The 25,389-nt window shown below is 43.4% G+C and overlaps 1 protein-coding gene across 1 annotated transcript; it reads right to left on the bottom strand.

Annotated features, from left to right (window-relative positions):
- Positions 5,060–23,906, bottom strand: WHAMM (WAS protein homolog associated with actin, golgi membranes and microtubules). The gene is made up of 10 exons (XM_018066336.1): positions 22,935–23,906; positions 20,165–20,338; positions 19,283–19,433; positions 17,145–17,314; positions 15,789–15,954; positions 12,767–12,954; positions 11,479–11,565; positions 11,141–11,236; positions 8,069–8,543; positions 5,060–5,830 (listed from the first exon to the last, which is right to left on the bottom strand). The coding sequence occupies exons 1-10, from the start codon at positions 23,544–23,546 to the stop codon at positions 5,529–5,531; spliced, it is 2,421 nt and encodes an 806-aa protein (XP_017921825.1). The 5' UTR covers positions 23,547–23,906; the 3' UTR covers positions 5,060–5,528.

Raw genomic sequence — 25,389 nt, 5'->3', positions numbered from 1 at the left:
TGGAAAGGAAGGTATATTCTCAGAAGGGAACAAAATTCAATCTGTATGTGTTGATTTGGCCTTATTAATTATAATGTTATGGAGTTTTAATTTTTGCTTACCTGATTCATTAAAGACTAAGGAAAGTATGTTAGTCTCCCACTACTGATGTATTTCTATTTATCTTGTGTTTCTAACAGTTTTTGCTTCATGTGTTTCAGTACAATGTTATTTGACATCTTTTTATACTTAAAGGGAAAAGGTATTTTCCTTCAAAGACTTGTATACTTTTGTGGATTTTACCTGATTTTGTTGTAACAGAGTTGTTTATGTAGAAATACATAGTTCAGTAAAATGTTTGTGTCTGTTTTTAACCCAACAAAAATCTTTGAGAAGCCCTCTGTATCTTAAGATACTTTGGAAATTCTGGCTCTTCCCAAGGGTAGGTGGATATTCTCCAGGGTGACTTCCTGTACCCAAGCAAGGAAGACAGTGTGCGTTGAGGCATTTAAGCCTTTGCAACAGAATGAGGGTTTAGGGGAGTTGCCATCAATTCCAGCTCCTGCTTCAGGGCAGCCCCATGCTTGGTATGCTCAGAGATCACCTGCCATCTAGCTGGTTATCTTCTGCCTTCATGAAGTCAATACCGAAGCTTTCCTTTTTTTTTTTTTTTTTTTTTTACAATTTTTTTTTGATGTGGACCATTTTTCAAGTCTTTATTGAGTTCATTACAACATTGCTTCTGTTTTATATCTTGGTTTTTTGGCCACGAGGCATGTGGGATCTTAGTTCAGCCAGGGATCAAACACACCCCTTGCATTGGAAGGTGAGGTTTTAACCACTGGACCACCAGGGAAGTCCCCCAAGGCTTTTCTTAACCCAAGAGGCAGTTTTCTGCTGCAGGACCGTCCTTCTGAGCAGAAGGCAGCAGAGAGTGTTATGCTTGTGTTCCTGGCTATTGCAGGAAAAGCTAATCTCAGGGACTCACTCTACTGGGAAAGACTTTTCCAGAGCTGTTCAAGCAGATTATTCACACGGCAGAGTCTGTGCCCAGCAGAGAACCAGCTTTTCCCAAATACGTGGAGGAGGTGTGAATCTCAGTTCACAGCTCAGGAGTAAAAGAAATACCACCTTCTCTATCATCCCTTCATTTAAGAAAATGTCTGTTTGGGGCCTCGATCTACCAGCCTCATGCAATTTGATCTCACTCACTCCTGGGACCCCTTTTCTCCAGAGTGAGTTTTCAGAGGCTGAGGCTTACGTAGTCCCAGGATGGTAGTGGGGAGCCTATGTCTGCTGAGATGATGTCCCCTGTTCCTGCCCCTGCCCTCTCACTCCACCACCTCTGTTTCACAATTCCCCAGCTTTCCCTGTCCTGCAGAAATCCCCATGAGGCTGTCCTGGGCTCGGACCCCAGATCCTCTACGCACCACCCCCTGTTTGACAACAAAGGTTGAGTGGATGGTGATTTGACTTTCGTGTGTCATGCTAAGTTGCTTCAGTAATGTCCACCAGGCTTCTGTGCATAGGATTCTCCAGGCAAGAATACTGGAGTGGGGTGCCATGCCCTCCTCCAGGGGATCTTCCTGACCCAAGGATTGAACCCATGTCTCCTGCAGCTCTTGCATCGCAGGCAAATTCTTTACCTCTGAGGCACCTGGGAAGCCCCGATTTAACTTGGAAGGCTGCTAGCTGGATCAGCCAATGTGTGTTTGCAAGAGTGAGCACACTACTGAGTGGAAGTGATTCTGTGGCCACTCATGTTCACTTGCTTTCCAGACCCTCCCAGCTCACTCGTGAGTGGCCTCAAGTGCTATGTGAACCACCTTCCAGAGGGGCCACCTTACACCAGTCATGCCGTTTGGGGCGCAAAACACTAAACGCCCCTTCTCTGGGACATTTGGGAAAATTGACCTCAATTTTGCAATAATCTTCCCATGAATGAAGTTTTCCTTTCCAGTTCCTTTTTTAAAAAATATTTATTTACTTAATTCACTTATGGCTGCACTGGGTCTTTGCTGCTATGCTCAGGCTTTCTCTGGTTGCAGCAAGTGGGGGCTCCTCTCTAGTTGCAGTGCACGGGCTTCTCTGAGGGGGCTTCTCTTGCTGTGGCTCCCGGGCTCTAGGCGCGTGAGCATTAGTAGTTGTGGCACATGGGCTTAGCTGCCCTGTGACTGTGGGATCTTCTTTTAATTTCAGCATGGGAACCCTTAGTTGTGGCATGTGGGAATCTTACTTAGTTCCTTGACCTTGGATCGAACCCTCGTACGCTGCATTGAAAGGTGAATCCTTAACCACTGGACCACCTGGGAAGTCCTCATATGAGTTCTTAAAAGCAGAGCACCTTTCCTGGCTGTGGTCAGAAAGAGACGGTAATGAAAGAAGAATCAGAAAGATGCCGTGTTGCTGGCTTTGAAGATCAATGAAGGGGCCACAAATCGAGAACTGCAGGCCACCTCCAGAAACTGAAAGAGCTTCTAGCTTCTCCTCTAAAGCTTCAAAAAAGGATTTCAGCCTTGCTGACACAAGGATACTAACCCAAGGAGAGCCACACTGGACTTCAGACCCATGGAATGGTAAGATAATAAATCTATGCTGTTTTCAGGCCATATATTTTGTGTAGTTAGTTCTGGCAGTGATAGATATACTGATAGATATAATAATATTAATAGATAAACCAATATACTTTTTCCATGAGTTTACGTATCTGAGAGTTGAGAAACTCTGCTGTGTAAATTCAGTCAACTACATGGCTTCACATGATGGGTGGTCATTAATCAAAACCTCTTGATTCTGGCTCCTGCTACTACTACCTGCTTGATGCCCCAGTTCAGACGCAGGAGAGGGAATGAAAGAACACATGAATAAGTCACTCTGATTGGCCCAGCTCATGGTCCTTCACTCTGGGACCATCTACAGGATGCTTCCAGTTAGGGACTGGCTGTCCTAGAATCAGCTTTGGCCAGAAGGCCCATTGTGGGATATGAAATCTGGCCAGAGCAGGCTGCCCTTGTGGCTGGGGCTATGGATGGGGGAGGCATTGTGACTGGCATCCTGGACAGGGTGCAGTGGTCCTTCAGGGGCCAGGGAAGACTTCAGAGAGGAGGATGCTGTGGAGTTGAGACTGAAAGGTGGGTGTCGATTTGCCAGGACCGAGTGGCAGAGGCCTGGTACATCCCAGGCACTGAGGCTCAAGAGAGCAGAGCTGTGTGGGAGCTGGTGGCAACCTGCTTGGTGTTGCTGGAGTAAAATGTGTGGTGGGGGAAGGGGCGGTGCGGGGCAACAGCCAGGTCCTGGGGCTTGGCACGCCCCACCAAGGGGCAGCCTTTACACATGTGGGTAGGAGAGCGGAGAAGGACATCACAGGGAGCGGTGGAGACTGACTGATAGCACTCTGGAGGGTGGACTAGGGAGGTTTGAAGCCAGACAGTAGGAGACAATACTTGTCCCCCACTGTGACCCTGGATCCTCTGAGGCCAATGTGTGTTCAGTTGCCAAGTCGTATCTTGACTTTGCAACCCCATGGACTGTGGCGTGCAAGGCCTCCCTGTCCCTCACCATCTCCTGGAGTTTGCCCAAGTTCACGTCCATTGAATTGGTGATGCCATCCAGCCATCTCATCCTCCGCCACCCCCTTCTCCTCATGCCCTCTGTCTTTCCCAGCATCAGGGTCATTGCCAATGGGCTGGCTCTTTGCATCAGGTGGCCAAAGTATTGGAGCTTCAGCTTCAGCATCAGTCCTTTCAATGAGTGTTCAGGGTTGAGGCCAGAGTCTGGACTTAATTCCCAGCTTGGCTGGAAGAAGCGGGGAAAAGGAAGAGAAATGAGGGAGACAAGGTTCCAGAGAAGTTTTGATGCACTAAAGATGGTTGGGTGAGGAATTTTCTTTGGAGAACTCTCTGAAAAGGATTTTTTTTTTTTAAAGCTTCTCATTTTTGGCAGCCCTTAGAAAGCAAATTCTGAGAATTATCCAAGTCTGAATAAGCTCACTCGTGTCTCAAAATACTGAAATTACAATAATTAAAAATACTGAATTGCAAAATAAGCACAAGCAAAGTCCAACAGAGCTCTGATTTGGCCATTTTTAAAAATACCAAATTCTTTCTAGAGAAGAGTTTTGTGCTGAGGTTGGCCTGTCTCTGGTGGTGAAGGAGGCCAGGGACACAGCCACTGAGCCAGCTTCTGGGGTTTTTGACGGAAGCCCAGCAAGTAGCCAGCAAGATGCTACCTACACAGGAGTGTGGCCCCATGCAACACACACTCCTAAACCCTGCCGGGAACCTACAGGAAGGAAAGGGATGACATGTATAGAGATGACACCTGTGCCGTGTCAGGGGACCAGGGCCCGGGCCCAGGGAGAGGAGTGAGGCACCTTCAGCCCGGGAGCTGGATCTGGGTCTGCATCACTCACGGTCAGGGAAGGTAGGACCCTGGCAGTGGCTGCACACGGAGGCCCAGGCTGCAGCTGCTGAAGAAACACCCAAGCCTCTCCCAGCTGTGCCGCCTGAGGCCCGTCAGTCAGCGAAGAAGCTGTAAATAGGAATGGTTTGGGTCTGTAAGAACTTCTCTGTGGAAACCAAGGAGGGTCAATACATCTTGTTCAGAGGAAACCCAGGGTTGCCATGGTGAGAGTGAAGGGATGAGGTTAGTGAAGATGCTCTGGACAAGTTAAGAAATGAGTGGACTGCCTTGTATTGGTCTCTTCACCTTTCCTATTTTTATTTATTTGGCTTCACTGGGTCTTAGTTTGCAGCATGCAGGATCTTTAGGTACAGCATGCAAACTCTTAGTTGTGGCATGTGGGATCTAGTTCCCTGACCAGGGATAGAATCTCAGGTCACCTGCATTGGGAGCGAGTCTTAGCCACCAGACCATTAGGGAAGTCCCACTCCTTTCCTAATTTTAACACAAAGCAAGAAGGAGAAGATTCCAGCATGAGTGCCTGAGGAGAATGACACTATTCCCCACCCTTAGTATTTGCTTAAAAAAACATTCAATGTTTTTAATAAATTTCAGCTAAACCCAGCCAAAGCAGAAACAGCTGTGTTAAGATATTCGGTTTCTTCATGAGTGACACGGAGGCATTATAAATAAGTTCTTTATTATGAGTTTATATTGTGCTTGATACATGAAACACATTTCATTTAAAATATTTAAAATAAGTCTTGCTTATAAGCAATTTACTCTGATTATTGTTAAAATAATGTCCACATTCAAACCTTTCAATCCCAGCAAACCACTGCACACGCTCGGTCAGCAGTGCTTTCTACAGTAGCAGCGTAAACTTTTTTCAGAATAAGGGAATGATTCTAGGTTGTCCATGGTGAACAGTGATTAGTTTCTCATGCCACCAGTGCTCACCTCTTGCTCAGATGTGCAAGAGGCACCATGTGTCTCCTTCCTCCCCTGACTTGAAGAGCCACAGCGTTAAATAAAGCTGCAGCATCACACACCATGCCCTAGCTGATCTTCCGGGGTGTGTGCAGCCTCTCTACCAGTACCCCATCACATGCTGCATCAGAACAGGCCTTGGGCCCTTGCAGAGGAGCCTAATGATCCCACTCGTGGGGGCCCTGCTCATCGCCTTCCTCCTCCTCTTCCTCCGAGTCAGCAGACACCCTCTTGATTCTCTGCAGCGCTGCCTTGATGCTCTTCTCCAGGTCGCTGGTGGGTTTACTGCTGGGGCTCGGGCCAGGGGCAGGGTGGACCTTCTTCAGTTTGACCCCCTGCCTTATGGCAGCCAGAATGTGCTCGTTGACTGAGGCTCGGGGAGGGGGCAAAGCAGGCGCCTGCACCTTCTGGGAAGGGGCCCTGCCATGCCTTAGGGAGGCCAGCACTTCATCCATCGACCCTGAAATTGAGTAAACAGAGCAAGGAGTCAAGGAATCATACTCTTTCTCCCCAAAGTGCCAAGACGATTTTGTACTTGTTAAAGGTGTCAAGTCACCCATGAGTTAAGCCATGATTTAAACAAATGGTCATCATCCCATTAGACAAATGCTCTGAGCATCTGATATCGGCTATCTGCTAGTATTGGCTCCCTGTTTGAATCCAGGATAGTCTCATCGCTAATATTTAACCTTAACCACTGATTTTCCACTACTTCCTCAAATCCATAGCAACTCCCAGGCACAGTTGAAAGTCACCATACCTCCTGGTTAGCACGGCTGTTTCTGAAGACACAGGTGTTATCACATTTCCAGGTGACTCTGAAGATAGTTATGAACAGCTGGGGTGTTTTAGTCCGACCCAGTGTGCATCGATAGCTCTGACATTCTATCTCCTCCATTTCCTTTCCCACTTAAAAATCTTTTGACTGTACCCCGACGTAATTCTCCAACTTCAGTCTTGGATATCAGTCAGTGATTACTTGTTCTGTGACACTGAGTGAGTGGGTTTCCACACACAAAAAGGCTTAAAGGAAAACTTGAATCGGTGAACCCAGAGCGGGTGGCTCTGGCATGTCTCTGTATATAGTGTGTTTTAATTCCACCTACATTATCCTGAGGTAACTTAATGTGCTCTCTACTTTCAAGGGTGTGAAATGCTGTCAAAACACAAATTAGATCAGAGTTTCAAAGCCTTGGTGAGGAGAAGCTATTTTTCACTCTTGGCACCTTGAGCCCCCTGTGGTGGGTAAAATCTTTTACCACCTGCTGGAAGTATGTGACTGTGGCCACTAATTTAGGGATCTTCCATGTAAGACTTCAAGGTAAATAGTCACTTCTAGTTCAGAACTGAAAAGCTATGCCATGGCTAACAAAACACTTAGATCTTAACCTATAACTGTTATTCCACTTCCCTTCTAGGAGTAATAAGATAGACTTGCACCATCGAGGGCATTTTATGGTGTTAACTCACACTTTCTTATTCTTTCAGTGCAGTGAGGCAGTGTGTGTGTTATGATTCAGGTCAGGAAACAATGTGTGCACATGTGCTCAGCAGGTAAGTCATGACTGACTCTGCAACTCTATGGACTGCGGCCCACAGTCCATAGGACTTCCCAGGCAAGAATACTGGAGTGGGCTGCCATTTCCTCCTCCAGGGGACCTTCCTGACCCAGGGATTGAACCCGGTCTGCATTGCAGACAGAGTCTTTACCACTGAGCCACCAGGGAATCCCTGGTCGGGAACGAGGCACCCCCACAAAGACCTGCCATGTCCTATTTCTTGTCCAGGCCAGTGAGCTCTCACTTTCATTTACCACAGTGTTGCAGCAAAACCCATGGAAATGGGCCATCTGGTCTCCACTTAGTAGTGTGGACATTTTCATCTGTGCCTCGTTCTAGGTACAGTGAAACCTTAAACTCAGAATGACCAGAATACACATTAAACAGAACCATGGTTGGAACTGTTATATAATTCCCATCATGTCATAGGCCCCTTGTATTTGACCACTTCATTTTACAAAGATTTCCCACAGTAAGGTTTCTCTGACCACCACTCAGACTACAAGAACAGCCCTCCATAGTCTAAAATTCCTCCAAGATAATTCCAAACCACTATTCTGCTTAAGATGTAACCATTTAATTCCAAGAAGGACTCACAGTTGCAACAGTGAGCTTAATTCAAAGCGACACTGAAACATATGGCAGAAATCAAACACTGATGTCTTAAGAACCTGAGACAGGGACTTCCCTAGTGGTCCAGTGGCTACGACTCTGAGCTCCCACTGCAGGGGGCCCACGTTCAAACCCTGGTCAGGGAACCAGATCGCACACGGCACAACTAAGAGTTTGTATGCTGCAACTAAAAAGATGCCACATGCTGCAACTCAGTCCTGGCTCAGCCAAATAAATAAATTTAAAAAAAAAAAAAAAAAAAGAACCTGAGACGGGTTGATTCTTGAACAGCCTCAGAGATCCCAAGTCATGTGACCATTAATTGTATAGAGATGTTTCTTCGATCTAGGCTCAGATTTAGGCTCTGCTAATTTTGCAATAAGAGTGACAAGGTAACACATATTAGAATATTTTAAGATTGTAGAGTGTTATGAAAAAGATTTTGATTTGAAGATGATGGCTGCTAAAGCTGGAACCCTCTAACCACTTAACCACCCCTGGTGAGTGGGGACAGTTGGGAAGATTACCTGGGCCACTAAAACTGTCTGCAGGACCACGTGGGCTCTCAGTGGGTGACTCACACACTAGTGGAAGTGGCTGATCATCTTTCACTGAAGTCCCGAAGCATAAATTCCGATGATTTGCAGGTTGAGAAGAAAAGGGCTGAGCAGGGAGGGGCGGCGGCGGTGGTGGGGGAGGAGGTGGCGGGGGAGGCGGAGGCGGTGGCGGCAGTGGCAGTTCCTCACTTGACGTGGAATGTGTTTGGTCACTGGTTGGAACCAAAGTCAGGACAGGGCTGTCTCCAGCACAGTCTTCACACTCAGGGGTTTTCACAGTACTGACTTCAGACAAGGGAGCACTTCTGGTTTTCCTAGAGGATGGATGGATCACAGCTGTCATCTGAGAAGTCGGCGGGGGTATCTGCTTGGGTAGTCTGTTCAGCAGGTCTGGAGTCACAGGTTGTGAGCGAGAGCTCTTTAGGATAGGCTGGCCTGGACATCTCTGAAAATGAAAAACCACTGTCAGAAACTGGCTACGATCACAAACCATCAACATGCTAGAGCTTTCTATAAAGGACACCCAAAGAGTTTCTTTGTGTGGATCATCCTAATTCACGAAGCGGCTGCTTTTCACTTTGCACAGCCACCCTTGCTACTAAATCTATATATTGAGGAACAAGCATTCATATGCTTTCATATAATACTTTTCTCTGTAATAAAGACATGAAAGGATACATACAGATGAAAACACTCATCATATTTTTAGTATGAAAGATCAGACAACAAATACAAACAAAAGACAGTTGAAAAAATTATGGTGAGTTTAAAGTATCAGGCAGCCATGAAAAATCATAAATAGTACAAAGTCTGTGAAACATCTTTAAAAAAAAATGCAGATGATATGGTGTGCAATGTATAACCATGTAAAAAACAGATCTATGAAAAATACCACCAGTGTGGACCTCCAAGTGACAGTTAAAACAGGTATTACAGATTTCTCTAATGTTTAGTCTTAGAGTAAATTTTGTAATTTAAAAATATTAATTAAAGAAGTTGTAGTCTCACAAATATAGTTTGCTAAAGAAAAACCTCACCTTACAAAGAACTAATCTTGAGGGGTGTACACCTCCATGGACCAAAAAACTGCAACTTTTACCAATTTAAGGTCAACTCGTTCCAGTTTGTTGATGGATTCTTTCACCTTCATACCATGTAAATGTGAAAATCAGGGCTCTGACTAGTTCAGGGTCATGGAGCTGGACTTGGATCCCTTGAATCCCCTCCTGCACAGTGACTCTGCCGTGCTAATCAGTACCCTCTGGAATATGGATGAGCTTTGAAAACATTACGCTGAGAGACCACTCACCATGAAGGACCACTTATATGAAATGTCTACCGTAGGTAAATCCACAGAGACAGAAAGCAGATTAATAGTTGCCCAGACCCAGGGAGGTAGCAGGGAATAGCTACTGGATATGAGATTTCTTTGGGGAACAGTAAAGCTGTTCCAGACTGATTGTAGCAATGGCTGCACAACTCTGAATATAGTAAAACCTTTAAATGGAAGAACTGTATAGTGTGCAACCTACATGAATAAAGTTGCTTTAAAAAAAAAAAGATAATGAGAATGAATGTAAATGCCTAGCACAGTGCCTGCCATACAGCAAGGATCAGAGTAGAAAAGTGTATCAGGGACTTCCCTGGTGGTCCTGTGGTTAAGAATCCACCTTCCAATGCAGGGAACGTGGATTTGATCCCTAGTCTAGGAACTAGATCCCACATGCCTGGGGCAACTAAGCCCACACATGGCAACTAGAGAAGCCGACTCACCACAGCAAAGACACAGTGCAGTCAAAATTTCACAAGAGAAAGAAGACAAGATGAAGTTGTAAAATATGATGTATTCACTCTGGTGGCCACTGTTTTTCTTGTTGGTATTGCACTATGCATCTTCAATACCTCATCCCAGACTTATGTCTGGGAGTGGGTGGTTTTCTCTTTGGGGTCATTATGAGGGTATATGACGAGAACAGGTTTACGCTTTTATGTTCAACAAGTTTAATGTTACTTTAAGTATCTATTTACTTAAAAAAAAAAAAACCTATTCACTTTTGAAGAAAAAAATGTATTGGAGTATAGTTGCTTTACAACGTTGTGTCAGTTTCTGCTATACTGCAAAGTGAATCGGCTTTACGTATACATATAGCCCACCTTTTTTGGATTTCCTTCCCATTTTGGTCCCCACAGAGCTCTCAGAGGAGCTCACTGTGCTATGCGGTAGTTTCTCGTGAGCTATCTATTTTATATATGGTATCAACAGTGTATATACGTCAGCCCAACCTCCCAGTTCTTCCCACACCCCCTTGGTGTCCGTGTTTGTTCTCCCTGTCTCTTAAACCTGTTCACTTTTAACAGGTCACTTAACTAATGTCACAATGTTTCCTTGACCAAATTTTAAAGCCTTCTTTATTATAAATGAGGAAAAGCCAGCTAGAGCTGAGGGCAATTTAACTATTTTTGGTTTTCCCTGCCAGTTAACAGCAGGGTGAGTGGCAAGGTCAAAAACATCTTGATATTTCTAATACTTTAGTTTTTTATTTATAGACTACAAATCATGGCATTTGGGGAACATTTTAGGTCCCAAATCATCTGTCCCTAATACTTCATTGGGACTTCCCTGGTGGCTCAGACAGTAAAGCATCTGTCTACAATGTGGGAGACCTGGGTTTGATCCCTGGGTTGGGAAGATTCCCTGGAGAAGGAAACGGCAACCCCCTCCAGTACTCTTGCCTAGAAAATCCCATGGATGGAGGAGCTTGGTGCAGGCTACTGTCCATGGGGTCACAAAGAGTCACAAAGAGTCAGGCACAACTCTATTTAACTATTTTTGGTTTTCCCTGCCAGTTAACAGCAGGGTGAGCGGCAAGGTCAAAAACATCTTGATATTTCTAATACTTTAGTTTTTTATTTATAGACTATAAATCATGGCATTTGGGGAACATTTTAGGTCCCAAATAATTCATATTTTTCTCCCAGGGCAGGTGATCTTCATTTATTTTTCCAGAAAACATAGGAGAAGCGAGGATTTATAGAACTCACCTCTTTAAATGCTCTTAATCTTTGGAGGGTTTTTTGGCGTTCTTGGTTTATCCATTCTCTTTTCTTTTGTTCCTCCTCTTTTTTCTTGTCTCTTTTCTATATTTAGACAAACACATATCTGTAAGCTTCCCAAAAATCTTGAGAGACTGTAACCTGACATTCTTGCCACCCCCCAGCCCACTGTCATATCCGTACCACCACCCCCACCCCGGCTGCAGGGCTACACTGCACCACACCCTCAGGATCCAGGCTGACCAGCAGTGGGGCTCCACTTTGCACAAACTGAAGCCCACGGGTCACATTATGCAAACATCAAACATTTTTCTTCGGCCACTCACCCTCTGAACACTGTGGTGCTGATGAGAATATTTTACTCTTTCTTCAGCCTGTTGCAATCTGAGTCGATGATTTTCTTTGCATTGATCCTAGGGGAATAATGTAATTTCACTGATCTGTTTTTTTAACTTGGTTATAAATTGAACACTGCATGGCTTTTAATATTTCCATGGGGTAGCATAAAAGGTTAAAAGAAAAAAGCACTGCATTTGGGCTGCAGTATAAGGCATTTATTATTAGGAGTTACGGTGTGATTCAGTACGTCTGCCTCCTCCTCAGTCACGTGACATGGGCCAATTGGCTGCTTACAGAAATCCCTTGTTCCTGGTCAGGAAGGTCATGGCTGGGGTGCAGTGCTTTGGGAGATGAAAAAGCAAGTCCTCCAACCAAGTAGAAATGGGAGGACATACAGGCAGCCCCACATTCTTAAGTGGGAAGTGTCCTAAGGATCTGTTTCAGTGCAATTGTTATAAACACATTTCCCCCTAATGTTCTAAATATTTCCAAACATACCTACATAACACATCCAATCTATAATAGCTAAAAAATTATATTAAAAACTGGTATCATATAGGAATTCCCTGGTGGTCCAGCAGTTAAGAGTCTGCTTGCCAACATAAGGGACACAAGTTCAGTCCCTGGTCCAGGAAGACCCCACATGCCACAGGGCAACTAGGCCCGAACACCATAGCTTCCATGCCTGTGCTCCAGAGTCTGTGCTGCACAACAAGAGAAGCCCCCATTCACCACAACTGGGGAAAGCCCACTCAGCAATGAAGACTCAGTGCAACCAAACATAAGTAAATAAATAACTTTTAAAAAACTGCATCTCAAGTATGCTTACCCCTTCTTAGTATGTTACCTTTTTATGTAATCACAGAGTTTTTAAAAATTAAGAAAAAAATCATTCACCAATTATAAGGACTGAAATAAGCCGAATATTGTCTGACATAATCAATTTAAAATAAAATTAATTTTATCATTTATTATAGCTTCTTAGACGTTTCTACCTATTGTGAGTTTTAAAAATGCCTATGTATGTCATAGACATTCAATCAATAGTTGTTGAAAGACTTAATTAAAATCTGAACATGGTTAAATCCAAAAGGAAAAAAGAATCTTTTTAAGGAAAAAGAAAAAACTGTAGTGTATTTTAATTGTAGCCACTGATATCTACATAAACACACATAAAATGAATCATTCATAAAAGCCTTATTTTCGAACCTATCTTTTGTAAAAGAAGAAATCCCCCAAAGCCGTGAGCCGAGAAGGCCGCCCGGGCGCACCCACCTTTCTGTTCCTGAGACGGGCTCTCCTGGCACAGATGCTGCCCCGCTTTGACTCCAGCTGCTGGCACTGCCGGCTGAGCAACCCCACCTCCAGCTGCTTCCCTTCCTGTAGCCCCATTACACCATCCACGACCGTAAGTTCCTCTGGACTTTCACACGGGTCGTAGTAGATCACTTCATCCTGTTTATCTAGAAGCATATTAATGATTTTTAAACCGTATTTTATTAAAAATGATGCATACTTTGTTTTCTTTTGGCTGCACTGGGTCCTCATCGCTGCGCAGGCTCTCTCTAGCTGCAGAGAGTGGGGGCTACTCTCTAGCTGCAGCGTGTGGGCTTCGCATTGCGGTGGCTTCTCTTGTGGCAGAGCACAGGCTCTGGGGCGCTCGGGCTCAGCAGCTGTGGTGCACAGGTTTAGTTGCTCTGCAGCATCTTCTCAGATCAGGGATCGAGCCCCTGTCTCCTGCATTGACGGGTGGATTCTTTACCACTGAGCCACCAGGGAAGCCCACGCATGTAAGGATGTCCAATGTAAGGATAGTTAAAGGTTCTTACAATTAACAGATATATATATGTGTCTATGTATACACACACACATGCAACTTACAGTTACCTGTATCAATAAAGATAATTCTCAGAGAAACTTTTCCATGTGATAGAAATACAATTTTAATGGCAACACAGTATTCTCGAATTTAAGCACTCTCTGTTCTCAGAATGTCACAATGTTCCATTATTATCATTTCCACTGTGATGAACATCTTTGAATATAAATCTTTGTATACATTTTTTATTACTTCCTTTGCAGATGAATATTTAAGGCTCCTGATCACTGTTGTCAAACCACCCTCCTCGAGAAAGGCAACATATGTTCTACCAGCAGCATGTCATTAAGGTGCCTTAATGATATTTAATCTTAATTACATATTGATTTTTTTAAAAATACATGCTGATTGTAACAAACTCAAGTCCTACAGAAGTACATAAAAATAGAAAGTAAAATTTTCCTCTTTCCTCACCAAATCTTTGTCCTTTTGTTCCCAGAGGAAAATATGAATAGTGTGGCATGCATCCATCCAGACTAACCTTTTTCTAATAGAACTTCTTCCTAAATATGTAAAGTGCTTATTACATGAAGCTAAAGTTTTTGAATACCTAGGATTATTCTTGCCTGGAAAATCCCATGGATGGAGGAGACTGGTAGGCTGCAGTCCATAAGGTCGCTAAGAGTTGGACACAACTGAGTGACTTCACTTTCACTTTTCCCTTTCATGCATTGGAGAAGGAAATGGCAACCCACTCCAGTGTTCTCGCCTGGAGAAGGGCAGAGCTTGATGGGCTGCCGTCTATGGGGTCGCACAGTGTCGGAGACGACTGAAGCAACTTAGCAGCAGCAGGATTAAATTAAATGCTCAGGATCTATATGAAGAAAATAACTAAACTTGGAGGAACTTTAGGGAAAACAACAGACTTGAGTAAATGGAGAGACATACCATGTTCTTGGATGGGAAGATTCAAAATTGAAAAGACGATAATTCTTCCCAAAGTAATCTCTAATGTTAACTGCAATCCCAATAAAAATTCCGAGTTTTTTGGGCTTTTTGTTTTGAGCTTGTCAAAATGATTCTAAAGTTCATCTGGAAGAATAAAGGAGTGATAAGGAGTCAGAAAGTTTTTGGAAAAGTAGATTAATGAGGGAAGGATTTGCTTTATGAAATAATAGGGAGAGCATGGTACCAGCTACTAGGAGCCATTCACAAATCAGTGAAAGAAAATAAGAGTTCATAAATAGATCAAAGCAAGTATGATAATCCTGGATATGGCACAGGTGACAAGTCAAAGCAACAGGGGAAATGTTTTTAAAATCAGTGAGCGGGACTGCTAAGAATTTGGAGGGGAAAGTTTAGATTGCTACCCCACATCAAAATAAACTTCATCTGGATTAAAGAGCCAAATGTTTTTAAAAGCAAAATCATAAAAATACTAAAAACAAAAGTAAATACCTGTGTAATTTTGGGATAAAGGAGTTACAACACCAAAGCAGAAAGACTGAGAGAGGTGACTTCATAAAGATTAAATATTCCGAAAAAGCAAATGACAGAGCAATGATTTGCAGCATGAGACAGATAATAAAGTAACATCTCTAATACAAAAAGGGAATATTCCAAAGAAAAATGGGCAAAGACCACGAATAGGCAGTAAATAAAAACAAATGACCAGTAAACATACAAAACTGTGTTCAACATCACTTGTAAATGAAATAAATGAAAATTAGAAGATGCCATTTTTTTTCCCATCACATAGGCAAAGAATTTAAATGAATAAGTACAGGGAAACATTTTCCTCATCAGCTGATAGGAGCATCATTAAGTAGAATGAAATTTAGAAATTAGAAAATAATAGTGGTATGGGAAAATGTCTATCAAATGATTGTTATAGTGTTGTTTTAACAATTAGGTGTCAAAATGTAAAACGTACATTTTGTAAAATGTACCTGATTCCATCTTTAGAAATTTATTCCAAGGAAAGAATCTGTCCTACACACAAAGACATATGTAAAGGAAGGTTCTTCACTACATTGTTCACAACAGTGAAAAGTGGATATACCAGTATATCTGTTTAATGGAATACTATGCAGCCATTAAAATTTTTGATTTTATAACTTTTTGAAATGGAAAGATGACTATTATATATTAACTGAAAAAGAGGTTACTGAACAGAATACTCAGTTTTGGTTTAAGAAATTGATAGATATTTCTAAACATTAGCATATAAAAAAGGCTACGAAACTACAGAGTCTACAAAGTATCTCTAGATGATGGAACTGGAGTAATAATAGTTTCCCTTTGTTTTGCTATATGTTTACCAATGAACGTATTATTTCAGTAACAAAAATACTGAAGGGAAACTGTATTAGAAAATTTCAGTATATAATATACAACAAATAATTGATAATATGGTCTGTATTTCCTTGAATCTGTAATTTAAACATACCAAGATATACATTGAAATATAAATTTTACCTTTTATAAGTCTTTTAATGGAGTCCAACTGAGTAACAAGCAGTATTTCTTCATATTTTAATATCTCAAATTTAACCTCGTATAATTCTAATTGAACTTCATAATATTGTATTTCTAAGTCATCTACAATGTTTATTTTTTTTTCTTGTTCTGGGAGATCTTCCATCTTGTTTTCATGAAAAAGATAAGAGCAAGTTAAAATAGGCCATTAAAAGCACACTTTACAAGCATCTGAGTTATTTTCTATTCTGTGAAAGTGAAAGTGTTAGTTGCTCAACCGTGTTGAACTCTTTGGGATCCAATGGACTGCAGCCTGTGAGGCTCCTTGTCCCTGGATTCTCCAGACAACAACACTGGAGTATTAATGATACTGGAGTGGGCTGCCATTCCTACTCTGCTCAGTATCAAACGTGAAAAAAGCAAAGAGAGAAGAGACACTTTTCCATTTCACTTAATGGGATAAAAATGCCTTCTTCAGCATTGACCACAGATACTTTACCTCATCTCTGAAACATATGAAAACATTTAGGTTTTGAGAAAATAAATGGCAATGAAGTATTCACAGATGTTTTCTGCTTTAAAGTCATAATGTTATAGGAAATAAAACTGACTATGCTCCTAAGACAAAGCACCTCTTTAATTATTCTAAAGTTGTGCTGAAACATGGCTTGGCTGATTTTCAAGTATATTACCTACTTTGGTTCTGAGGCCAACGCGGTCATCAAGTGACTGTGACAATATAACATTTCAAAACCATTTTAACTGAAACTTCACGGCCAAACTTCCAGTCTCTAAATTCTGAAAAGACCCTGATGCTGGGAAAGATTGAGGGCAGGACGAGGAGGGGGTGAGAGAGGATGAGACAATTGGATGGCATCACCATCTTCAGTGGACATGAGTTAAAGCAAACTCCAGGAGATGATGAATGACAGGGAAGCGAGGTGTGCCGCAGTCCATGGGGTTGCAAAGAGTTGGAACGACTCAGTGACTGGACAATAACAACAGAAGATGGTACTGGGGACTTCCCTTGTGGTCCGGTGGCAAAGACTCTCTGCTTGCAATGCAGAGAGCCTGCATTCAATCCCTGCTCTGGGAACTAGATCCCACATGCCACAGGTGAGAGTTCCCATGCAGCAAATAAAGTTCCTACATGCCACAAGGAAGGTCAGAGATCCCGTGAGCCACAACTAAGACCCAGTGCAACCCAATAAATAAATAAAATGGTGAAACTTAGAAAAAATTTTAATTAAAAAAATTTTTCAAGATAAAAAAGATGGTGTTGGAACAAGTGAGTAAGGATGCTACCTAAAATAGAAGTGTATTTGTAAAACAAAGCTTCACTTATGTTTGTCTTACCTTGCCCTGAATTTCAGCTCTTCTGTGATTTAAACACAGCTCTTTGGCTCTCATGAGTTGTAGAGTCTCCCGGGCTAACATCAGCTTGAGTTTTTCCAACCTGGGAGTTGCTGTGGCCCAGGCAGCCTGGCCAAATCTCTTCTCATCCTGTGCCATCTGTTTCTTCATTCCTGTTGGATTATAATTAATAAAATAAAACATAATTACAACTCATAATAAAAAAAGAAACTTTTTTAAAAAGGAAAAATTCATCCTGAACAAATTCTGTTTATTGCCTTCCATGTTACCGGCAAAACATCCCTTTTAAAAGAAAACCTGTATGTTAGTGATTTTTTTATTGTCACAAAAATAATACATGGTTATTTAGTATAAAATTTTAGATAACTTCATTTAAAAAAAGAAAATCATGAATCTCACTTACTTAAAGCAATTGCTTCTTACATCTTGGTGCAAATACTTCTGGGCTGTTTCTGTGTCTAACTAGACAAACAGGAAGATACAGTTTGTCCAAAACAAACCACCAACCCCCCTCCCCCGTCCCAGGATATCATTCTGCTTTATACCTTGTTTATTTCACTTACTGTATCACAGAATTCTTGCTATTCATAAAAACTGTTACAGAGAATCATGTTTAATAGCTACATAGTATTCTACTTTATGAATGTACTATAATTTAACAAACTGGTAATAAGTTGTTGCTATTTGCAGCTACTATCAACAGTGACTGAAGATTAGACAAAAGCACCTCAATCCAGGGACTTCCCTACCAGTCCAGTGGTTAAGACTCTGCACTTCCACCTCAGTGATGTGGCCGAAAAAACACAATAAACAAAAAGTACTTCACCCAGCCTACAGGACCATATGGTCTTGTCCCTGCCTGTCTGCCAGCATTCTCTCACACCACATTCTCTGTACAGGCAGACCCCAGAGGTAGTTCAAATTCAATTCCAGATCAACACAGTAAAGTGAACACCACAATAAATCAGGTTGGATTTTCTTGTTTCCCACTGCATACAAAAGTTATGTTTACACTGTACTATGGTCTATTGAGTGTGCAGGAACCTTATGTCTTTAAAAAAATGTACATACCTTAATTTAAAAATACTTTATTACTAAAAAGTGCTAACCATCATCTGAGCTTTGAGCTGTAATCGCTTTGGCATAGTAACATCAAATATCACTCATCACAGATCACCATAACAAAATGTAAAAGTTTGAAATATAGGGAAAATGACTAAAATGTTACTGACAGAGACACAAAGTGGGGCAAATGCTGTAGGAAAAACAGTAGTTGCTATTCTTAAAATTTATTTATTTTTATCTTTTGACTGCACCACATGGCATGTGAGACCTTAGTTCCCCAACCAGGAATCGAACCTGCACACCCACCCCTGCATTGGCAGCACAGAATCTTAACCACTGGAGCACCAGGAAGGTCCCAGCACTTGCTATTTTATAATAGACTTGCTCAGTGTAGGACTGTTACAAACCTTCCATCTGTAAAAATCATACTACCTGTGAAGTGGGGTAAGGTATAGCACCGTGAAATGAGCAATGAGATGAGGTATGTCCGTGCTGTGCTCCAGCCCGTGGCTTCCTCATACTTGTCAAGCTCCCTCATACCAGAGGGCCTTTGTAAATGCTACTCCTGCCTGGTACACCCTCTCATCAATTTTCTGCTCTCTCCACTTCCATTTACCCTTCAGATAGGAAGGCAAATGCCGCTTCTCAGGCCTTCTGTGACCACTCTGATTGAGTCTCATTTTTCTCTCCTAGGCTCTCAGCGCCCCATGTTTCTCTTCTTCATATGGCTTGTTGCCACTGCCATTTTCCATGTGTTTGAATGAATAATATAATTAAGATTTCTCTTCCCTCATCTGACTTTACAGTGTCTATCCACTCCAGCACTCTTGCCTAGAAAATCCCATGGATGGAGGAGCCTGATAGGCTACAGTCCATGGGGTCGCAAAGAGTCGGACACGACTGAGCGACTTCACTTCACTTCATTTCATGCTTATCCTTATAGTGAATCCTTAGTACCTAGAAAATACAGAATCTGGTGCTTAAGAGGCACTCAAGTGTTTTCTGAGTACAATGAAAATTACATGTATTTTAGTATAGCATTTTAAAATTATTACCTGCTAATGCTTCTACCGTTTTTTCAAAATAATTCACTGTAATATCTTGAATAGAGACTATAGCTTCTTCAGCCCGTCTGGTCCATTCTTGGGCTTCCTTCTGCAGGGCAACTATCCTTTTAGGACCCAGATCATCCTCATCCAAGGACTTCTACAGAAAGAAGGGAAAGTTGTATCAGTAAGAGAAAAGAATCATGTAGAACCATTAGAAAATTGAAAGAAACTGGTCATGTGGATTATTTAAACTACTTTTATTACTAGTACTTAGTCAATTAAATTTCATTCACTCATCAGTTCCTTACTGAGTATAAATAAGGCTCTAAGTGCAGCATCCTCTGGAAGACAAAGGGATACTCTGGAGCATAAAGGAAAAAATATCCTACTTTACTTTGTACTACTCGAATAACTTTTTCTAGAAGGGAATACTGCCAAGCTGTGTTTCTCTGTTAATATATATTGTTTGGAGACCTCCCTGGTGGTCCAGTGGCTCACCTGCCAATCCCAGGGACACTGGTTTTATCCCTGGTCTGAGAAGATCCCACATGCGGCGGGGCAACTAAGCCCATGCATCACAACACCTAGCCCATACTCTGGAGCCCACAAGCCACAAGAGAAGCCTGCACACCACAACTGGAGAGCAGCCCCCCGCTCACCTCAACTAGAGAAAGTCCATGCATGGCCCAGCACAGCCAAAAATAAATAAATACATTTTTCAAATGTCTTCGTCTTTCAATCAATTTAAAAAATAAATTCGATGTATCTACAATATTATCAAAACATGGGGTGAACCCAAAGTGGAAACACAGATTGAATCATTAATGCAACTAAAGAAACAGCATGTCATAAACAGTAAATCTGATAAAGTAAAAACATAAAACGTACCAAAATAGCAAGCTTACATGAAGTTGCAAGTTCTCGCATTTCCCTGAATGGCTGCAGTAAATACTGGAAGAACATAGTTGTCGCAGTGACTAGTTCCTGGTACGCTTCATCTTCCTCTCGATACACTTTCATTAATGCTACCATGGTGTTGGCTTTTTCATGCCCTTGAAGCAACTAGAAGGCAAAATGTAAATAAAGTTCAAGTATGGACAGTATAAGATAATACCAAACCAACAGAGCTAAAGAAACCTGAATGTTCCTAACATTAACACATCAATTCAAAATACTGATTAAACATGAAAATGTTACTGTCCTCCAACCAAAATGCCCAGTAAGAATGGTTAAATAAATCATGGTACATCCATAGTAGGAATATTATTATTGTAATCATTTATTCAGCACTGTGCTTTTGAAGACTGGTTCAGTAATCTGGGCACTTTTATAATAATAAATGGGAGATAGAGGAGGATATAGAGTTGGTCCTAAGTATGTAGTACATGTACTAAGGACTCAGAGTAAAGGACCTGAGAGAGGATATTTTTCCATCACTTTTTTGACCATAAAGGTATTGTGAGAATGCACTCCTTTTTTAAAACTGCTGAGGGACTTCCCTGGTGGCCCAGTGGTTAAGACTGCATTTCCGCTGCAGGCAGCATAGGTTCAATCTCTGGTCAGGGAACTAAGACCCTACATGCCGTGTGATACAATCAAAACAAACCAAAACAAACAGACAAACTCATAAAGACATAGAGATGATTCCAAGTAGTTCTCCAGCATGTTGACTCTCTTAATTCCCCCAGGTTAGTATTCCCATCAATTCCCCAGCAAAGTAGACTCATTCACAGCATCACAAATGGGGCTCTAGCCTCTAAAGAATGCTTCTGAGGCAGGGCAAGAAATAAATTGAGCACTTATAATCTAGAAAAACTCATTTGGTAAGAAACTAATTTACTGCCCAGGAGAAGAGAAATAAAATCAAGTAATAGTATAAACTCCCCACCCCCACCCCTCAGTCAGTACATCCTTAAATTCTATTTCCTTCCCTCCAGTTAAGAATAAAGTAATCTATGTTCCGTAGTCATTTTATCCAGGTGATAACAGTAGGATTACCCACCCCCCTCCAAAAAAAAAAAGCAAAAGTTTCCTTCAAGAAAATTAAAACACGTGAAAAAGTAAACTTAAGATAACTGATGGTTTTCAACCTTGTTTCTTAAGACTATTCAGACTTCAAAACATTCAGTTTCACTTTCTATATTCTAGCAATGTTACTAATTGGTCTAATTCTAGAATCAATTGCTTTCCTGTTCTAAATATGAGCTGAGTACTAACATTATTACATGCACTTCCATGGATGCAGTGTATTTCATATTTAAGCCCTCACTCCACCCACATGTTCCAGGTAAACAGGTGAACTATACCAGTGTCAACAGCTAGCTTAACAGTATGAACTATACTAGTGCCATAATACCTCTGAATGAACTCAAACTTGGATAAAGTGTATACTGAAAAATAAGTGATTCAACATGGTAAAACTGAAGATCAAAAGCTAACTAGCCTGAAACTGCCCTGTGGTTTCCTCATATTATCAAGTGAAATAAACCCATGAGAAGTGGGTGTATAAAAAGCTCATTCTATATTTAGCTTGAGAGAATATAATTAAGATGTTGGAATGTGGCTAAATTGTTCTTACACCTCCCCTTCCTCAAATGAATGCAGAGAAAAATCATTCCGATTAAGAACGAAAGTGAGAAAGGGCTTCCCTGGTGGTGCGGTGGTAAAGAATCCGTCTGCAGTGCAGGAGAGGCAGGTTCGATCCCTGGGTGGGGAAGATCCTCTGGAGAAGGAAATAACAAACCACTCCAGTATTCTTGCCTGGGAAATCCCATGGACAGAGGAGCCTGGTGGGCTACAGTCAATGGGGTCAGACACGACTTAGCGACTAAAACAATAAATAGTGAGAAAGGGCCGGCAAGAGGCATGTCCGGGTGTAGCATAGAGAACTCAGTCTTGACTTAGGAATAGTCAGTTCGTTGTGGATATATGAGCCATGTTTTCCTCTTAAACCCTTTTTTGAATCCCCTTCAGTTCTGTAAACTCAGCGCTCAAAAAATGAATCGTTCAATCGCTCTAACAACCTCTTTCAAGCTTAAAACTGCTTTCCTATTGCTGCTGCTCCCAACTGATGAATACAGCTCATATCCTATCGGCTTTCCACTGGACCAAGTCTGTTTTGTTTTGTTGGCCACACTGGGCATGCGGGGGTCTTGGGAGCCAGTGGCCCCATCGCAGTGCAAAACAGGGAGTCCTGTCCTTGGACCACCAAGGAAATCACCTCACCAAGTCTTTCTTACCTCAAAAGCGTAGGTCCTAGAAGCCCCTTCATCCTCTAACACATCTTGTCTCCCTTATGGGGCTTCCCCTCATACACGGAACCTGCTTTTGTTTACATCCAGTCCTTGTTATCACTTCCTACACTTAAGGGATGTTTCTAGTTTCTCTTTCAGTATTCTCTGGCATTTCCGGTCACAACAGCCTGCTCCGCCAATATCTCCAGGGGAAAGGTTAAAGCGCCTACTCTGGCTCTGAACTGCGAATAAACTTTAACTCAGCCCTCTCGCCAGGCCCCGTGCGGGTTCCTCCGGAAGTCCCCTCGCTGCTGCGCGCCCCTTCCGCGCATCACGCAGATAACGGGAAGACCCCACTCTCGCACTCATCCCTCCCCACGCAAAGCAACACGGAAAGGTCCTGCGTGGGCCCGGCGGGCGCGTACCTGGCGCAGCCGCGCGCTCGCCCCATCGCGCCGCGCGCGCAGGGCTCGCTCCCGGAATTCTCGCGTGCTCTCGCAGTCCGCCGCGCAGCGTTGGCCCGGGAAGAGCACGTCGCGCACCGCCGCGCCGCCGCAGCCGTCGGCCGCCTGGCTGAGGTAGCGTTCCAGCTGCCCGCACAGCTCCTGCAGCGCCGCCTCGCCCGGGCCTGCGGGCGCCGGCCACACCAGCGTCCACAGCCCGAGCCCCAGGCCCCAGGCCCCGCCGCCGCCCGCGTCTAGCTCCGGCGGCAACCGCGGGAAGCAGCGCTCGAGCGGCGGCCACAGCGCTGCCAGCTGCCGGTGCGCGCCGCGGAGCCCGGCAGCCGAGAGCAGGCCCGCCCAACTAGGCGGGGGAGCGGCGGCCTCGGGCTCGGGCGCGGGTTCGGGCCCCGGCTGGCTCCCCTTGCGCCGCCGCCGCCGCCGCTGCGCCGTGCGGTCGTGACAAGTCACGGCGAACTTGCCCTCCACATCATTCCAGGCCACCAGGAAGCGCAGCTGGTGCCGCTCGGGCTCGGCGAAGAGGTCCTCGCGGACCGGCACCCAGCCCTCCAAGCTGTCGGGCTGCTCGTCCTCCATGGCCGCCAGCGGTCAGCGCCCGGCGGGCTCGGCTCTCCAGAGCCTGGTCTCCTCGCACCAGCAGCCGCTGCACAGTCCGGGCGGCGTCATTTTTCGCTGAACTGGAATCGGCGTCAGCACCCCCACCACCGCCACCCTCGGCACTTTTGATTGGCTGTCTGCTGCCTGGGAGGCTTCCAACAACGCTTCCGCGATTGGTTGGATGATAGATGGGAGGGTTCGCGACAACCAAAGAAATGGTCAGGAGGTCGCCGGTTGGAATCAACCAGTGTCGCAACCTGGTCCGGATCCTGGGATTACCACTCTTGCCTCACCTTTTCCACCTATGTACACACTGACATTGAAAAAATGTTTATTAAACGAACTAGTTGTTGTCTTAGCCTCCTACACTAAACTGGGAGCCTCTTGAGAACGGAAACCCGGTTGACTTGGTTTTCTATCATCAGGGCCCTAGTGAATACATCGTTTCTGAGCTCAAGAACGGTGAGGTATAACATTAAACTTAATAGTTACTTGTTGAGGGCGTAAGTGCCAGGCACTAGGTAGAAGCCACAAGTTTGTTGGTATCAATTCAGCAAGCTTTTATGTAATGTATAATGTTTTGGGAGGCTGCGGACGAAGGGGTCATGCCCCCCCTAAAAGAAAAAAAAATACCTCCATCTTCAAATCCTTCCGGCTCCCAACCAACATGTTTAAATACAATCCATGTTCTAACTTGTCATTATAGAGATAAGGAAACTGAGATCCAGAAAAGAAACTTTTCTTAAGATACCCAGACACTCAGGCAATTCAGACACTTCAGACCACCTGGCTACGGAAGACCTGTTTAAGGAGATGGGGTGATGTACTTTCAGCTGGGGATGGAGTGTGGGTTGGAGCTGAACCTGTATAGCAGCACTGGTCTCTACCTAGGAAATGTACAGGGTAGACGGAAATACAGTACATGTCAGCTCCTATCCTGAGAGAGCTGATAGAGTGGTAGTGGGGTTGGAGGACAGAGCGGGAGGAACAAGAAGCTCAGGAAGCAGGGAAGAAGCCCTTCATCTAAACAAGATGTTCAAAAGTTTGATTCAGGAACCAGTGAAGGGATTGTTGAAGTTTTTGAGCTAGGAAAGCCTGGGATCAGATTTCCAACAATGATCCCGCCCCCGCCCCCCCCCCCCCCGCCCCCCGCAAAGAAAAACAGGGCCAGGCTGAAACTATGGTTAGGGCATCTCCCAGCCTGAAGACGATCCCAAGGCAGATGATCTAGCCCCAGGGCAACTAGGAGACTCTAGGAAAGTAGCTTGAAGGTAAAATTGCTTCTATCTGAAGGTCCCTCCCTTTAATACCAAAGAAAGGTGGGGCTCTGCTCTGGTTGTCATTTGGAGAGAGAACCTTTTAGCTGAAGTGATTTATTTTCCCTCAAACTATTTTTTAATGTATTAGCTAATATGATTTACTTACAATTCAGGTGTGTTTCTTCTAAGGGATTCTTAACCGCAGTAGCAGATATAATGGTCATCTGAGTTAAATTCACCCATTCCAGTCCATTTTAGTTCACTGATTCCTAAAATGTCGATGTTCACTCTTGCCGCCTCCTGTTTGACCACTTCCAATTTGCCTTGATTCATGGACCTAATATTCCAGGTTCCTATGCAATATTGCTCTTTACAGCATTGGACTTTACTTTCATCACCAGTCACATCCACAGCTAGGTATTGTTTTTTTCTTTGGCTCCATCTCTTCATTCTTTCTGGAGTTATTTCTCCATTGATTTCCAGTAGTATATTGGACACCTACCGACCTGGGGAGTTCATCTTTCAGTGTCCTATCTTTTTGCCTTTTCATACTGTTCATGGGG

Source organism: Capra hircus, chromosome 21, assembly GCF_001704415.2.
Source record: "Capra hircus breed San Clemente chromosome 21, ASM170441v1, whole genome shotgun sequence".
NCBI lineage: Eukaryota > Metazoa > Chordata > Mammalia > Artiodactyla > Bovidae > Capra > Capra hircus.
The sequence above is the reverse complement of the archived record's forward strand: the minus strand, read 5'-3'. Positions and strand labels throughout refer to the sequence as shown.

What these genes read in the sequence shown, in the direction of transcription:
- WHAMM (XM_018066336.1), bottom strand. Translation starts at nt 23,546, where the DNA reads ATGGAGGACGAGCAGCCCGACAGCTTGGAGGGCTGGGTGCCGGTCCGC. An exon ending in AGCACCACAGTGTTCAGAGG is followed by an intron (nt 11,237 to 11,478) that starts GTGAGTGGCCGA and finishes GTCTAAATATAG; the next exon opens with AAAAGAGACAAGAAAAAAGA. An exon ending in AGACAGTTTTAGTGGCCCAG is followed by an intron (nt 5,831 to 8,068) that starts GTAATCTTCCCA and finishes ACTCAATTTCAG; the next exon opens with GGTCGATGGATGAAGTGCTG.